Genomic DNA, 17,312 nt, shown 5'->3' with positions numbered 1-17,312 from the left:
TGAGCCAATCCTTTGTTGCCTTGGCCGTGTGTTTTGGATCATTGTCATGCTGGAATACCCATCCACAACCCATTTTCAATGCCCTGGCTGAGGGAAGGAGGTTCTCACCCAAGATTTGACGGTACATGGCCCCGTCCATCGTCCCTTTGATGCGGTGAAGTTGTCGTGTCCCCTTAGCAGAAAAACACCCCCAAAGCATAATGTTTCCACCTCCATGTTTGACGGTGGGGATGGTGTTCTTGGGGTCATAGGCTGCATTCCTCCTTCTCCAAACATGGCGAGTTGAGTTGATGCCAAAGAGCTTGATTTTGGTCTCATCTGACCACAACACTTTCACCCAGTTCTCCTCTGAATCATTCAGATGTTCATTGGCAAACTTCAGACGGGCCTGTAAATGTGCTTTCTTGAGCAGGGGGACCTTGCGGGCGCTGCAGGATTTCAGTCCTTCACGGCGTAGTGTGTTACCAATTGTTTTCTTGGTGACTATGCTCCCAGCTGCCTTGAGATCATTGACAAGATCCTCCCGTGTAGTTCTGGGCTGATTCCTCACCGTTCTCATAATCATTACAACTCCACGAGGTGAGATCTTGCATGGAGCCCCAGGCCGAGAGAGATTGACAGTTCTTTTGTGTTTCTTCCATTTGCGAATAATCGCACCAACTGTTGTCACCTTCTCACCAAGCTGCTTTGCGATGGTCTTGTAGCCCATTCCAGCCTTGTGTAGGTCTACAATTTTGTCCCTGACATCCTTGGAGAGCTCTTTGGTCTTGGCCATGGTGGAGAGTTTGGAATCGGATTGATTGCTTCTGTGGACAGGTGTCTTTTATACAGGTAACAAGCTGAGATTAGGAGCACTCCGTTTAAGAGTGTGCTCCTAATCTCAGCTCGTTACCTGTATAAAAGCCACCTGGGAGCCAGAAATCTTTCTGATTGAGAGGGGGTCAAATACTTATTTCCCTCATTTAAAATGCAAATCGATTTATTACATTTTTTACATTCGTTTTTCTGGATTTTTTTTTGTTATTCTGTCTCTCACTGTTCAAATAAACCTACCATTTAAAATTATAGACGGATAATTTCTTTGTCAGTGGGCAAACGTACAAAATCAGCAGGGGATCAAATACTTTTTTCCCTCACTGTATACCATTTTTATGACATCACAAAATAGACATTAATTTTCCAAATTCCATTTCTCATCATTCCCAACGTCTGGATGTTGAAATATATTGTCCCAATGTTCATCGTTGGATGTTGAAGTTTTTGGGCGGCAAGAAGTCTCTGAAACAAAGGCCTTCCTTTCACCATACTAGAATGCCAGAGATAGATTCTCCTCCTCTCTAATTTATGGCAGCATTAAGGTGTCAAGACCGGCACAGCCCCCTGTGGGTAAGATGGTCTGGTTGTTGTCGGCCATTTGCCAAGCTGATGGGAGTCCTTTGATTCTCTCCCAGGGAGAGTCATGACACCATTCACAAATGCCCTCTGGGCCACCATAATTACAACGTTCTTCAACTGGTCCTTCAAAACAGTACCGTTTCCATTGAACTAAATGTTGCACACCGTTCTGTCGTACTGAACGCACCCCAGGAGAAAGGGCCGATATTTGGGAAGCAGGGAAAGTGGTGGCAGGTGTGATATGACCTTTAACCTCGTGCTGTCTGTCTCTGTCTGTCTGTAGAGTGCCATTGACCAGCTGGTGAAGGATAAGATGCCAAAAAAGTCTGGCCGCTGGTGGTTCTCCTGGAGGAGGAAGGACATGGACACGAACCCAAACCAGGTAGCCTATCACAGTAGACACGAAACTGAAAACTGCAAGGTACTATCTGAAATTGTCCCATAAGAAACCATTGTTTTTGTTTTGTGTTGCAAAATGTTATGCTACGGTGTGACCTAATGAACACCCCAGCCGTTGCACATGCAGTATTTGTCCTAGTCTAGCACCAGCACACCTTCATTTCACATTTTAGTTGGATTGGAATGTCATGAATCGTCATCTTATTGAAGGATAATGGGTAAAGAGCTGCTTAGCTTTAATTTATAACTATATTTTTCTCTGTCTTTCTTTACTACAGACTGGAGAGAATTCCAAGCAGGACCAAGAGAAGGCACAAGCAGAGACTGAAGAAGCCTCAACCTCTGTTTCTGGTCCCTCAACAACGATACTGTGAGTGATCACACACAGACGCACATTGTTCCACATGCGGAACTCAAATGCACGTTTTACCCAAAAGAGTTCCATGAAAATGTTTGATTTTGGCCTTTTTGGTTTCTTTTGGAAAAATTACTTGTGTATTCCATTAGCTACCTACCATATGGTGAGAAGTAAGACCATGTGCTAAAATCGTGCGTGTGTATGTGTGACTGTCCAGGGCGACTCTCGATGACCTGACTAGCGACGAGGAGACAGGCCTAGGCAGAGAGGGCAGCCTATCATCAGAGACCATAGAGACCAGGACCACTGCCCAGTGTTTCAGCCAGATGTACCGCAAGTCCCTACGCCTCACCTCCGATCAGATAGTATGTCATCACTGCCACACACACACACTACCACTACCTCATGATCCCTACCCTGTGGTAATTTCCCTGCCCTCTCAGTAAGCCATCTTAACCTTGTGATTGTGTTGTGGTCAGGAGCGGTTGAACCTACGGGAGGGGGCCAACAAGGTTGTGTTCAGCGTGACCACTCAGTACCAGGGCACCTGTCGCTGCGAGGCCGCCATCTACCTGTGGAACTGGGACGACCGCGTCGTCATCTCAGACATCGATGGCACCATCACCAAGTGAGCTGAATGCTTTCACCAAGTGCTACTGAATGCCTTTAGGGATGGTTTATCACGATCAGAGCACAGTATGATGTGTGTGTGTGTGCACCCAAATACAGTGGGGTCCGAAATGATTAACACCGTTGATAAAGATTAACAGTAATGACTGTATAAAATACTGAGCTATATTGTATGCTCCAAAAAATTGGGAAATTATTTTATACTAATCAATTGCTCAGAGAAAGAGGTTTTGTTTAACAAGTAAAATAAACTATTCTCAGAAAGGTAGTGGTCATAAAATATTGACACTCCAAAAGATTCTTATAAATAAAGTAGTTATACTTAATATAAAATGACTCAAGTGAAAGTCACCAGTAAAATACTACTTGAGTAAAAGTCTAAATGTATCTGGTTTTAAATGCACTTAAGTACAGTTGTGGGGAAATTATTCAATTGTCATACTTAAAAACATTCAATTCCTTATATTACGCAAACCAGACAGCACAATTGTCATTGTATTTATTTACGAACAGCCAGGGGCACACTCCAGCACTCCGACATCATTTACAAACGCAGTATTTGTGTTTAGTGAGTCGCCAGATCAGAGGCAGTAGGGATGACAAGGCGTTATATTGATAGGTGTGTGAACTAGACCAAATTGCTATCCTTCCTGAGCATTTGAAATGTAATGAGTACTGTAAAGGATTTTTACTTAGTTACTTTTGTGCAGACTGTCAGCTTTAATTTGAGGGTATTTTCATCCGTATCTGGTGAACCGTTTAGAAATTACAGCACTTTTTGTACATAGCCCCCCCATTTTAGGGAACCAAAGTATTTGGACAAATTCACTTTAATATACAGGTATGTGTATTAAGAGTCAAACGTTTAGTATTTGGTCCCATATTCCTAGCACGCAATGACTACATCAAGCTTGTGACTCTACAAACTTGTTGGATGCATTTGCAGTTTCTTTTGGCTGTGTTTCTGATTATTTTGTACCCAATAGAAATTAATGGTAAATAATGTATTGTGTCATTTTGGAGTCACTGTTATTGTAAAGAAGAATATAATATGTTTGTAAACACTTCTACATTAATGTGGATGCTAACATGATTACGGATAATCCTGAATAAATCATGAATAATGATGAGTGAGAAAGTTAGAAGGTCAAAGATCATACCCCCAAGACATGCTATCCTCCGCTGTTATTGGTAATGGTGAGAGGTTAGCATGTCTTGGGGGTATGATCTTTGACCTTCTAACTTTATCACTCATCAAATATCATTTTAATTGTCACATGCTTACCTTCCCAACAATGCAGAATACAATAAAGAATAACAAATAAAAATAGGAAGAACAAAAGAGACACACAAGGAATAATTACACAATGCGCAATGATAACATGGCTATATACATGGGGTACCAGTACCGAGTCAATGTGCAGGGGTATGAGAATTGAGGTGGGTATGGGTAAAATGACTAGGCAACAGGATAGATAATAGACAGTAGCAGCAGTGTATGTGATGAGTGTGTGTGTGTGTGTGTTCGAGTGTAAGTACACTACATGACCAAAAGTATGTGGACACCTGCTCCTCGAACATCTCATTCCAAAATCATGGGCATTAATATGGAGTTGGTCCCCCCTTTGCTGCTATAACAGCCTCCACTCTTCTGGGAAGGCTTTCCACTTGATGTTGGAACATTGCTGCGGGGACTTGCTTCCATTCAGACACGAGTTTAGTGAGGTCAGGCACTGATGTTGGGCGATTAGGGCTGGCTCGCAGTCGGCTTTCCAATTAATCTCAAAGGTGTTCGATGGGGTTGAGGTCAGTGCTCTGTGCAGGCCAGTCAAGTTCTTCCACACCGATCTCGACAAACAATTTCTGTATGGACCTTGCTTTGTGCATGGGGGCATTGTCATGCTGAAATAGGAAAGGGCCTTCCCCAAACTGTTGCCACAAAGTTGGAAGCACAGAATAATCTAGAATTGAATTTTATGCTGTATCGTGAATATTTCCCTTCACTGGAACTAAGAGGCCTAGCCCGAACCATGAAAAACGGCCCTAGATAATGATTCTTCCTCCACCAAACTTTACAGTTGGCACTATGCATTGGGGCAGGTACAAACCCAGATTCGTCCGTCGGTCTGCCAGATGGTGAAGCGTGATTCATCACTCCAGAGAACGCGTTTCCACTGCTCCAGAGTCCAATGGCGGCGAGCTTTACACCACAGCCGATGCCTGGCATTGCACATGGTGATCTTAGGCTTGCTCGGCCATGGAAACCCATTTCATGAAGCTCCTGAAGAACAATTATTGTGCTCACGTTGTTTCCAGGGGCAGTTTGGAAGTCTGTAGTGAGTGTTGCAACCGAGGACAGGCGAGTTTTACGTGCTACGCACTTCAACACTCGGCGGTCCCATTCTGTGAGCTTGTGTGGCGTACCACTTCGCGGCTGAGCCGTCGTTTCCACTTCACAATAACAGCACTTACAGATGACCGGGGCAGCTCTAGCAGGTCCGAAATTTGATGAACTGACTTGTTGGAAAGATGGCATCCTATGACGGTGGCACGTTGAATGTCACTGAGCTCTTCAGTAAGGCCATTCTACTGCTGATGTTTGTCTATGGAGATTGCATGGCTGAGTGCTTGATTTTATACACCTGTCAGCAACGGGTGTGGCTGAAATAGCTGAATCCACTAATTTGAAGGGGTGTCCACATACTTTTGTGTATATGTATGTGTGTGTGTGTGTGTGTGTATATAGAAGCTGTTCAGGTGTCTTTTGGTCCCAGACTTAGCGCTCCGGTACCATTTGCCGTGTGATAGCAGAGAGAACAGTCTATGACTTGGGTGGCTGGAGGCTTCAACAAGTTGTAGGGCCTTCCTCTGACACCGCCTGGTATAGAGGTCCTGGATGGCAGGAAGCTTGGCCCCAGTGATGTACTGGGCCGTACGCACTACTCTCTGTAGCACCTTGCGGTCGGATGCCGAGCAGTTGCCATACCAAGCAGTGATGCAGCCAGTCAAGATGCTCTCAATGGTGCAGCTGTAGACCTTTTTGAGGATCTGAGGGCCCGTGCCAAATCTTTTCAGCCTCCTGAGGGGCTTGCCCACATTGAGAGAGTGGTTGTTATCCTGGCACCACACTGCCAGGTCTCTGACCTCCTCCCTATAGGCTGTCTCATCGTCGTTGGTGATCAGGCCCACCACCGTCGTGTCATTGGCAAACATGATGATGGTGTTGGAATCTTGCGTGGCCACGCAGTCGTGGGTGAACAGGGACTACAGGAGGGGACTAAGCACACACCCCTTTGGTGCCCCCGTGCTGAGGGTCAGCGTGGCGGAAGTGTTGCCTTCCTTCACCACCTGGGTGCGTCCCGTCAGGAAGTCCAGGATCCAGTTGTAGAGGGAGGTGTTCAGTCCCAGGGACCTTAACTTAGTGATGAGCTTGGAGGGCACTATGGTAATGAACGCTGAGCTGCAGTCAATGAACAGCATTCTCACGTAGGAGTTCCTTTTGTCCAGGTGGTAAAGGGCAGTGTGGAGCGCAGTAGAGTTTGCATAATCTATTGATCTGTTTGGGCTGTATGCAAATTGGAGTGGGTCCAGGGTTTCTGGGATGATGGTGTTGATGTGAGCCATGACCAGCCTTTCAAAGCATTTCATGGCTACAGATGTGAGTGCTACGGGGAGGTAGTCATTTAGACAGGTTATCTTGGCGTTCTTGGGCACAGGGACTATGGTGGTCTGCTTGAAACATGTAGGTATTACAGACTGGGTCAGAGATGTTGAAAATATAAGTGAAGACACATGCCAGCTGGTCATGCTCTGAGTACTAGTCCTGGTAATCTGTCTGTCCCTGTGGCCTTGTGAATGTTAACCTGTTTAAAGGTCTTACTAGCATCGGCCTAGCAGTTAGGAGCATTGGGCCAGTAACCAAGCCGCCTCTGTGAAAAATGTGTCTGCCCTTGAACAAGTTAGTTGCTTTGGATAAGAGCGTCTGCTAAATGACAACATTTTAAAATGTAAATTATTCACGATTCATTCAGGATGATCCGTAATCATGAGCAATTGTATTAGTATAATATAATTTTCAAATTTTGAGTATACAATATAGCTCAGTATTTAAATTATTTATTTTTTACAGTAATTTTTGCTCATCTTTATCAAGGTGTCAATAATTTCGAACCCCTGTGTATATGTGTGTGTGTGTGTGTGTGTGTGTTCAGTGATTTACGAAGTCTCTGCTTACTCGTCATAGGTCTGATGCTCTGGGGCATATCCTACCTCAGCTGGGGAAAGACTGGACACACCAGGGCATCGCCCGACTGTACCACAAAATACACCAGTAAGTGCCTATGCTCACACCAGGGTCATGTTCAGTAGGGCACACCGTAGCAAAATGTTTTGAAACGAAAATGAGCATTTCTTGTTGGACACATTTTCTTCTGTTTGATACATAAAGAACATGAAGCAGCCTAAAGATCCCCTCCATTTTACTTTTACTGTGCATGCATTGGTGCTGAAACACTTGTCGTGACCAAAAATTGTGACATTGTGACACTTCCTGGTCTGAATAAGCCATGCTGAGCTTCTCATTGGAAGCCGTTGATAACTGACAAGATTTTTCTATATTTCTCTCCCTATATTTCTCTCACGCTCTTTCTCTCTCCCTCCTAGGAACGGCTACAAGTTCCTGTACTGTTCGGCACGGGCCATCGGCATGGCCGACATCACCAAGGGCTACCTGCAGTGGGTGAACGACAAAGGCACCGTCCTCCCCAAGGGCCCCGTGCTGCTGGCCCCCAGCAGTTTCTTCTCTGCCCTGCACAGAGAGGTGGTGGAGAAGAAGCCAGAGGTGTTTAAGATCGCCTGCCTCACCGACATCCGAGACCTGTTCAATCCCCAGAGGCAGCCCTTCTACGCAGCCTTCGGTAACAGGACCAACGTAAGCCCCACACACACGTACAGTACTAACACAGGCCGTGTCTGATTCCCCGACTTGCGTCCTATGAGAAATTAGGTATGAGAAATTAGGACGTTTTATAGTATTTGAAATTGTGAAAAGGTTGTGTGCTTTAAATGCCAGGATGTCATGCTCATTTCGGCTTTTCATCTAGTATAATTCACTATTGAGGAAGACCCACGTGTCTTTGACCACAGCTGTAATCAGCTGATAATCAGATAAGGGGATGGGCTGTTCCAAAATGAACCAATGGCGGGAAACAACATGCACTTTAGATTACGCATTCTCAGTATTGGTGAGCCTAGTATGTTGACAGGGCTTGACATTAACGCTTGTCCAGGACAAGTAAAACAAATTGTTCATTCAGACAACTTAAATCTATATTCTGCTTGTCCAACAAGTAAAAAAATCACAATATCAAACAATTACTCCGATCAGTTGAGCATTGCTCTCCCAATCTCTGCATAGCGCATTGTAGTATAATTATTGTAACGCGTATGTGCAAGTGGGCCGTTGCTCGAGGAGAGAGAGAGGGAGAGAGGAACATTGCAGTAGTTAGCCTATGAAATCATGATAGACAACAGACAGCCAATTCAAAACATATCGTGTAGTCTGGCAAATTTATTTAGGTAGTTAACTGTTTAGCTATTTGCATGTATTAATGTAATTTGTTATGTCCTATGCCCTAAAAACATTTCACCAGCACTTGTGAATAACCGCAAATGGCCGACACGCATTGGAACGGGTGCATTCATAAAACCAATGCAACATAGCCTACTTCGGTTGTAAAACTGTCTCTCAAGTGCTCAATATCAGGAGTTGAGAAAAACATCTGACACTGTTGGAAAACTGGGATTCCCCTCAATTCAATATTGGCCATGTAATTTTGACAACGTTAAAGAATGTTCTTAGAATAGCCTAATTGACAAATGGCTCCCATGCTGTCAATAGATCTCTCCTGAAACCTGAATTGAGAGACATTTGTCAAAAGTTTGTCTTAAAGTGGCGGTGTGGAATTTTGAGACAGGCTTGAATGCAAAAAGGGTAGCCTACATTTTTGTCTGATTCTTTGTATGGCAATAATAATGATGATGATTTTTATTTTGTAAAGTGGTTCCTTTCAACATACAATACAATTTTCAGTCACTTTTTTGGCCAATGGTGTTACAGACCATTTTCTATTTTTGGAAAAGTGACTTGAGCTTTCGGACAAGTAAAAACTCTGTCTAAAAAAAGTTAATGTCAAGCCCTGGTTGATATTTGTTGCTTACTGTGTGGCAGTTCGGACACACACACACACACCGCCGACTCACTTTCTATGTGTTTGGCCTGTGTTTCTAAATCCATTCCCTGGGAGATGGATTGAGGTGTTTCTAATATATTTTCAATCAAGTTTGATTTGAGTGTTGTTGTTATTTCAGGATGCCTATGCTTATAAGAAGGTGGGTGTCCCTGACACCAGGATCTTCACTGTGAACCCCAAGGGAGAGCTCATTCAGGAGAAGACCAAAGGGAACAAGTCATCGTAAGTGTACTACCCAACAGAGAAGAGTGACAGTGGTCAGTCCACTCCTCATAAGTGCACTTTGGATAACACATGCAGTACAGTTTTCCAGTCCCAATTCAATTACATTCTTTAAAAAAGATTGCTCATGATAACTGCATGCTCTGGTTTAGAGCATGCTGTCATGTCAGGTCCAATTCGCTGAATATACAGTATCAGTTGACTCCTGATGAGTAAAACTGAATTCATAGAGCTGCAAAGCTGCGATGGCTCCAGCACATTATGCTCTTGTGTGTTTTGTGTGTCACAGGTACACTCACCTCTGCGAGCTGGTGGAGCACTTCTTCCCTGAGATCTCCAAGGATGGGACGTCATCCTCCTTCCACTGCCCTGAGTACAGCCACTTCTCCTACTGGAGAGAGCCCCTACCACCACTGGACCTGTCCTCTCTGGACTAGACACGCGCATACAACTGGACCAATCCTCTCTGGACTAGATGCGCGGATGCACACACTCTTTCTTTCCTCCCCTTTGCTCTCTCTCTCTCTCGTTCCTTCTCTCTCTCTCACTTTCGATCCCTTTCTGAATTCAGAAATAGTTTTACTAAGCGTTCATTGCCTGGAATATTCTAGATGTGAAAGGTTCTCATTTAATATACTCTATATTCTTATATTCTGTGTCATTCATCTGATGAAATAGAGAACAAAACTAAAGTGTATGGCTTTCAAATAAATTACTGGGACACACATGCACAGAGCCAAACTGAGACAAAATATGAACCGATGACTGTTAATTTTACGCAACACCGTATATTTGATATTGTGGAATATTGATTGCAAAAAGTCACTGCACTGGCTGTGCCATATTGCCATTATCCAAACGATACTGGAGCAAGGTGCATTTGCGCTGCTCAAGAGTTCCAAAAATAGTTTTTCCATATTATATCACTATTAGCATACCTGCATACTAGTATACAATATGAATTATTACCTCAACGTACAGACGCAACTGGACAAAAACACCCTATTTTAGTTTTAGGTTGGTTTAAAAAAAAATATTTTCCACTATATTGCCTGAACTTTGTACTTCATTTCATGTATGCATACCGTTCCATCCTATATATTGTTCTGAAAAACATATTTATTAGCTCATTGTACAATTGTGTGCAAAACATGGACCAATACAGCTTCTTAGCGTAGAAAAGGCATTGTAAGTAAGCATTTAGCTTAACTAAGCCCTCCAAAAAACAATGCCAAACAATTTGAGTATTTATGCTTTGTGTTCTAGTGGGACTGATCTGGACTGGTCCAACTTTCTCTCTGCCTGTACTCGCTGTAGTGCATTGCAGTGATGTTGACTACTCAGTAGGCTACTTTAAAGGGATAGTTCACCCAAATTCCTCCCTGTTTTTCTTTACTTTAAAAGTAGTCGATAGACTATGATAGACTGCAGTTTCACTCTTCCCACGTGATGGTGGAACATTGAATGTCAACGTGACCAAGTAACCGTTCTTAGGGTTTTACATTAGATGAGTAAAGGACAAACCTTTTTCTTTTTACAGTGCTCAAATTAGATCAGTGTAAAAACTCAAAAAAAGCAACAGAAGTGTGTGTGCATGTTGACCCTAAAAAGTATATTGTAGCTTGAAAATACAGTCCGTGTAATGGAGAAAATGTGCTGAGTTGTAGCCTAACGTGATGAGTAAGCCCGCCTGAGACCAAAAGGACTCGGAACTGTTGCTTTTGACTGGAAGCTAGCTTTTTGATCTAGTTTATAGATGACTTCGCTATGTATTTTGGAGCTCTTGCGTCAAGGATTTGGTAGCAGTTGGATACACAGGCCCCAACCAGAAACAATGCCTAGCCCCTGCCCCCACAGCAGTCAGGATGGTGGATCAGGCTTCTTGCCCCCTGGGAAAATTATTGTTTCAGATCTACACAAGAGACGAGGGAGTAGGGCCTGCGGTTGTTTCAGGACAGGGGAAATGGCAGAGTAGGTTAGGGGTTCATTCTAAAGTCAGGGCTAATGCTATAGCCCCTCATTAGCTTTAGTTCCACAAAGGTTTGTTATGGGAGAGATCTGGGCAGAATGTGTGTTGCTACTACTAGTTAACAGTAGGCTCGGATCACACCTCTCCCTTTAAGGTACTACACTACATGGTTTCGAGCTGAGCCAGATAGATATCTATATATGGTTTTGATATGGTTTCATACTAGGCCATATGTAAATCGGGTGGTTCAGAGTCGGACACATTCCAGGGTTGAGTAAATAGAACCAGTTGGGGAATTGAAATGGCCATGGTCTGGTTTGACACGGTGCCTTTTTGCTTATATGATTCATAAGCTTTTATATGCATTGATATTTCTAAATATATTGTGTAATGTCATCCAAAGTAATACCATGGGCTCTGTGTGGAGACTAGAGACTTTGCATTGGACCCGAAAAGCCCTGTCGTTGCTGTATGTTTTTATCAAATTATCTTAATATGAAGTAAATAGTGTAAAACCCACCATGTTTATTTTGTCTGAGTTGAGTTAGAACATGTGCTTTGCTGTTTGTCATTTCTGATCATTTAAAAAGTAGCCTACTGCCGCCCGGTGAAGGAAACGCGCCCTGTGTGAAACATTCTGTGACAAACAGTGACATGTACTCTGAATGACCTAACATGATAAATCCCATATTGGTCTTTCACAGTCAGGCCAACCCAACCTGTACTGTGCAAGTAGGCTAATAGTAGCCCTACTATTGAAACAGATAAATGAGGCTGTCAACTGAGTCAGAAATTCACAGGTTTCAGTTCTATTTTTATTTTTTTAGGTCCTGGAAAAATCGAAGAAATTTGAGTGTAGTTTATGAAGTTAAATCTTTGACAATGATTTTAGCGTATAGAATAGACGTGTAGTTGTAAACATCATTTGCAAGTGTGTAAATAATGAGTTGTGAACATGAAAGAATAATCTGTAGTTGTAAGCACATTCTCGAACATGTAAATGATGAGTTGTTTAGTTTATTAGGATCCCCATTAGCTACTGCACATGCAGCAGCTACTCTTCCTGGGGTCCACATAAATTGTGCAAATACAAGACAAAGTACAGAGCAGTAAATAGATAAGAACACCATAAGATATAACATTCAATTCCAAATAAAAAATGTAATGTCATACACTGAGCGTACAAAACATTAGGAATACCTTCGTACCACAGTGTGAGTCATAATAGCCATAAAACCTAGCGGTAAAACCTGAAAGTGGTTCCAATTGTTTTTTCACCATTAATTTTTGCGTCAGGGATTTTTGAACTACTTCATATACGGTCTGTGTTTCGTGTAGGCTTACCCTGGCGTCACGTTTTGATAACTGTGCAAATCTCTGTTAATGTGGCTATCATACAGAACTACACATCCTATCGCAAGCGTTGACGTCATCCCTCTAGGCCAGGGGTGTCAAACTCATTTTAGCTCAGGGGCCACATGGAGGAAAATCTATTCCCAAGTCGGCCGGACCGGAAAAATCATGGTATATATAACTTAAAAACAACAACTTCAGATTGTTTTCTTTGTTTTAATATGATCAACATACAACATAAAGCTGGAGCCTGAGGACAGTGTGTCCAAAATAGTACAAGCACAACATCACTATTAATCATAAAACACATCAAGTTTATTTGAAAATTCTAAAGAAAAAGAACACACAAACACACAATGCCTCAGTGATTAACAAACCTGTTTCACAGATCACAGAACTATATCAGGGTGTCATTTCTCAGGCAGAAATGTAGATAAAAATAATGAAATCCTGTTCCCCAAACAAGTGCAAGAACCACAGAGTCAAGAATAGGTTAAATATACAAATAAAATAAAATCAATTAAAAACAATAGCACATCAACATAAAAATATATAAATATAAATCTGAAAGCGTTGCTCAAACTCCCGTAACAGTCCCGTTATTTTATCTTTGAACCGCTTCATGTCTGCCACATGTTGGGTCGCGCACACATTTTTCAGACAGGGGAAGTGAGCTGCATCACCACCGGCAAGTTGCGTCTCCTACAATGACAGCTTCAACTTGAAAGAACGTATGCTGTCATAATACTGCGTGACAACTTTGTTGCGCCCTTGCAGCTGTTTGTTCAAGTTATTCATGTTACTCTGTAACATCCACCATAAATGCAAGGTCCTGCATCCATTCTGCGGAATGAAATTCTAACACTGGTTTGCCCTTTTCTTCCATGAACTGTTCAATTTCTTCTCGTAAATCAAAGAAACGCCTCAGCACAGCACCTCGGCTTAACCATCTTACCTCAGTGTGGTATGGCAGGCCATAGATGTGGTCTTTCTCTCTGAGAAGGCTGTCAAACTGACGGTGATTCAGGCTTCTGGATCGGATGAAATTAACAGTTTGGATGACCACCTTCATGACGTTATCCATCTTTAATGACTTGCAACACAAAGCCTCCTGGTGCAAAATACAGTGAAAAGTCAAAAAATCACGTCCTCCATTTGCAGATTGCAATTTCTCTCTGAACTTTGTCACAACGCCTGCTTTTTTCCCGATCATTGAGGGCGCACCATCTGTAGCCAGGCTGACAGCGCGGGACCAGTCCACTCCGACCCTGTCCAGCGCGCCGACGAGTGCGGTAAAAATATCAGCTGCTGTCGTTGTATCTGTCATCGGCACCAACTCCACGAACTCCTCGGTGACGGTCAATGTGTCATCAACTCCGCGGATGAAAATGGCCAGTTGTGCAACATCTGTAATGTCCGTGCTTTCATCAATTGCAACCGAAAACGCAATAAATGACTTTACTTTTTGCTTCAACTGGCTGTCCAAATCCACTGAAAGATCGGAAATCCTGTCTGCAACTGTGTTACTTGTCAGGCTGATATTTGCAAAAGCCTGCCGCTTTTCAGGGCACACAATCTCCGCTGCCTTCATCATGCATGTTTTTACAAATTCACCCTCACTAAATGGTTTTGAAGCCACTGCGATTTCATTAGCAATGAGGTAGCTAGCTTTCACTGCAGCGTCACTGATGTCTCGGCTGTGAGTAAACACAGACTGCTGTTTCTTCAGACCCGCCAACAGTTCATTCACCTTCTCTCATCTCCGCTGTCCTTGAAAGTTGTCATATTTGTCGGCATGAAGACTCACATAGTGGCGACAAAGGTTATATTCTTTCAGCACTGCAACATGCTCTGAACACACCAAACATACAGCTTTCCCATTCAATTCCGTGAATAAATAGGATGACCATTTTTCTTGGAACACTCTGCACTCTGCGTCCACTTTTCTCTTTTTTGACAGAGACATATTGGGGCAATGAGGGTGCCAAAGCACATAATGTTAAAAGTAGAAGTCGTAATAAATATCGCGGGCAAAACAAAGTAGCTAATTGGCTGCACGTGCTTGACCTACTTGCTCTGCCCCGGTATAAACAGTTTGCTTGCTTAACACAATTGCTATTGCGCCATCCAGTGGACGCAATTGGAACAGCAGTTTATTTTATTGAAAAATTGCAGCGCATTTTTATACTTTACCATTTTTTTATTTTTTTTATTTTTTTTTTATCATCTCGCGGGCCGGATTAAACCCGTTTGCGGGCCTGATCCGGCCCGCGGGCCGGACGTTTGACACCCCTGTGCTAGTGTATTCTCTAGTTCTATGTCTGCCTGTTCTGGTCTTCCAAACACTTTAAAATAAATGTTTTTTGTAATTCGTTATACCATAGGCCACAAAGTGTTTCCTAACCAGCTCTACCATCTAACCTATCCCCCCTATTGACACATTGGTTTACCCATGTGTCAATATTTCCGCATATCAAAACAGTGACTTTAATAATTTATCCTTATGCCTGACATTATCTCGTAGGATTGTTCCTTTCTTTACAGTATGAAAATATATACACTCACCAACTGTAAGTCGCCCCGGATAAGAGCGTCTGCCAAAGGGCCAAAATGTAATCAAGAACATAGGAAATATCTGTTTCCCCGTATAGTGTTCCTTCTTAATGTCATATTTCACTCATTTGTCAATATAATCCCTTACTTCATATAAGTAAGCAGTGATATTTGATTCCAGGAATCTATTTTTTTTTTTTTTTATGATACGTTGTCTCCTACTGTCCCTTAACATATACTGTAGGGGATTTTCCTCAGTCCTGGGAAATAAAGGAGAGAGAATTTTTTTAAAAATTAAATTCACTAAACCTATAAATAATAAACCCATAACCACCTTCCGGTAATCTACTGATTTAAACCTGTTGCATTAATTTATTAAAATATAAACCTATTGTTTAATAAATCCACTGTTTGCATTGAACACATCTGTCTCTCTAGGTATTGACTAATAGTCTCACTCTCCCTGCTTACACTCGTGGACTTTGGAGAAGTCGGCATGTCTGTGATAATATTCTCTCAGATTATCACAGAGTTGTGCCAATTTATCTCCATAAGCCCCTCCCTCTTCCCACTCTAACACCGGCGCGTTCCTATCTCCGGGAACCCAGTTTCCCCTTACTGCCGCCCAGTCCTTCAACACTATCTGTCTGACTGCCCTCTCTAGTTCCCCTGTATTCAGCTTAAAGCTGGCGGTCAGCCCTTCCATATCTCTTCTGAACTGGTGTTCCCCCGTCTTAGGGTGGGGTATCCCTTCCACTGCATCTCTCTGCTTCGTTTTACTAAATCCTGGCATTAGTAAATTCTATCCACACACCACCAAAAATGAATAACATATTTGCATACACATAACTAGAAAGCATAACTAGAATTAGTCAGTACTAATCATACTTAAAACAGGAACATTTCACAACTATATTTAAGGGTGGAACATTTAGTAATTACTTTTAACCTGTATATATTTTAATTTCTATATCAATCCTGTTTCCATTTATCATGCTTGAGATGTTCCTACAACTTCATTGGAGTCCACCTGTGGTAAATTCAATTGATTGGACATGATTTGGAAAGGCACACAACTGTCTATATAAGGTCCCACAGTTGATAGTGCATGTCAGAGCAAAAACCAAGCCATGTGGTCGAAGGAATTGTCCGTAGAGCTCAGAGACAGGATTGTGTCGAGGCACAGATCTGGGGAAGGGTACCAAACAATTTCTGCAGCATTGAAGGTCCCCAAGAACACAGTGGCCTCCATCATTTTTAAATGGAAGAAGTTTGGAACCACCAAGACTTTTCCTAGAGCTGGCCGCCCGGCCAAACTGAGCAATCGGTGGAGAATGGCCTTGGTCAGCGAGGTGACCAAGAATCCGATGGTCACTAAGACAGAGCTCCAGAGTTCCTCTGTGGAGATGGGAGAACCTTCAGAAGGACAACCATCTCTGCAGCACTCCACCAATCAGGCCTTTATGGTAGAGTGGCCAGATGGAAGCCACTCCTCAGTAAAAGGCACATGACAGCCTGTTTGGAGTTTGCCAAAAAACACCTAAAGGACTCTGACCATGAGAAACAAGATTCTCTGGTCTGATGAAACCAAGACTGAACGCTTTGGCCTGAAAGCCAAGCATCACGTCTGGAGGAAACCAGGCACTGCTCATCACCTGGCCAATACCATCCCTATGGTGAAGCATGGTGGTTGCAGCATCATGCTGTGGGGATGTTTTTTAGTGGCAGGGACTGGGAGACTAGTCAGGATCGAGGGGAAAGATGAACGGAGCAAAGTACAGAGATCCTTGATGAAAACCTGCTCAGGACATCAGACTGGGGCAAAGGTTCACCTTCTAACAGGACAATGACCCTAAGCACACAAGCAAGACGCAGGAGTGGCTTCGGGACATGTCTCTGAATTTCCTTGATTGGCCTAGCCAGAGCCCGGACTTGAACCCGATTTGAACATCTCTGGAGAGACCTGAAAATAGCTGTGCTGCGATGCTCCCCATCCAACCTGACATAGCTTGAGAGGATCTGCAGAGAAGAATGGGAGAAACTCCCCAAATATAGGTTTGCCAAGCTTGTAGTGTCATACCCAAGAAGACTCGAGGCTGTAATTGCTGCCAAAGGTGCTTCAACAAAGTACTGAGTAAAGGGTCCGAATATTGATATTTCAGATTTTTTTTTTTTTTTTATA

The 17,312-nt window shown here is 43.0% G+C and overlaps 1 protein-coding gene across 2 annotated transcripts in view; it reads left to right on the top strand.

Moving 5' to 3' along the window:
* The window catches only part of LOC311138921 (phosphatidate phosphatase LPIN2-like), a 32,520-nt gene extending 20,777 nt beyond the window's left edge, over positions 1-11,743 (top strand). For both annotated transcript variants that reach the window (XM_084173728.1, XM_084173729.1), the window contains exons 12-19: positions 1,679-1,777; positions 2,073-2,164; positions 2,370-2,517; positions 2,632-2,780; positions 7,026-7,112; positions 7,445-7,712; positions 9,152-9,255; positions 9,545-11,743. In XM_084173728.1, coding sequence (XP_084029854.1) covers positions 1,679-1,777; positions 2,073-2,164; positions 2,370-2,517; positions 2,632-2,780; positions 7,026-7,112; positions 7,445-7,712; positions 9,152-9,255; positions 9,545-9,692 — 1,095 coding nt within the window. In that variant the 3' untranslated portion in view covers positions 9,693-11,743. The remainder of the gene's footprint in view (positions 1-1,678; positions 1,778-2,072; positions 2,165-2,369; positions 2,518-2,631; positions 2,781-7,025; positions 7,113-7,444; positions 7,713-9,151; positions 9,256-9,544) is intronic.
* Positions 11,744-17,312: the final 5,569 nt, after the last annotated feature.

This window comes from Coregonus lavaretus, assembly GCF_964263955.1.
Source record: "Coregonus lavaretus genome assembly, chromosome: 12".
Lineage (NCBI taxonomy): Eukaryota > Metazoa > Chordata > Actinopteri > Salmoniformes > Salmonidae > Coregonus > Coregonus lavaretus.
Note: the sequence above shows the minus strand (reverse complement) of the source record. Positions and strands in the feature narration are given on the sequence as shown.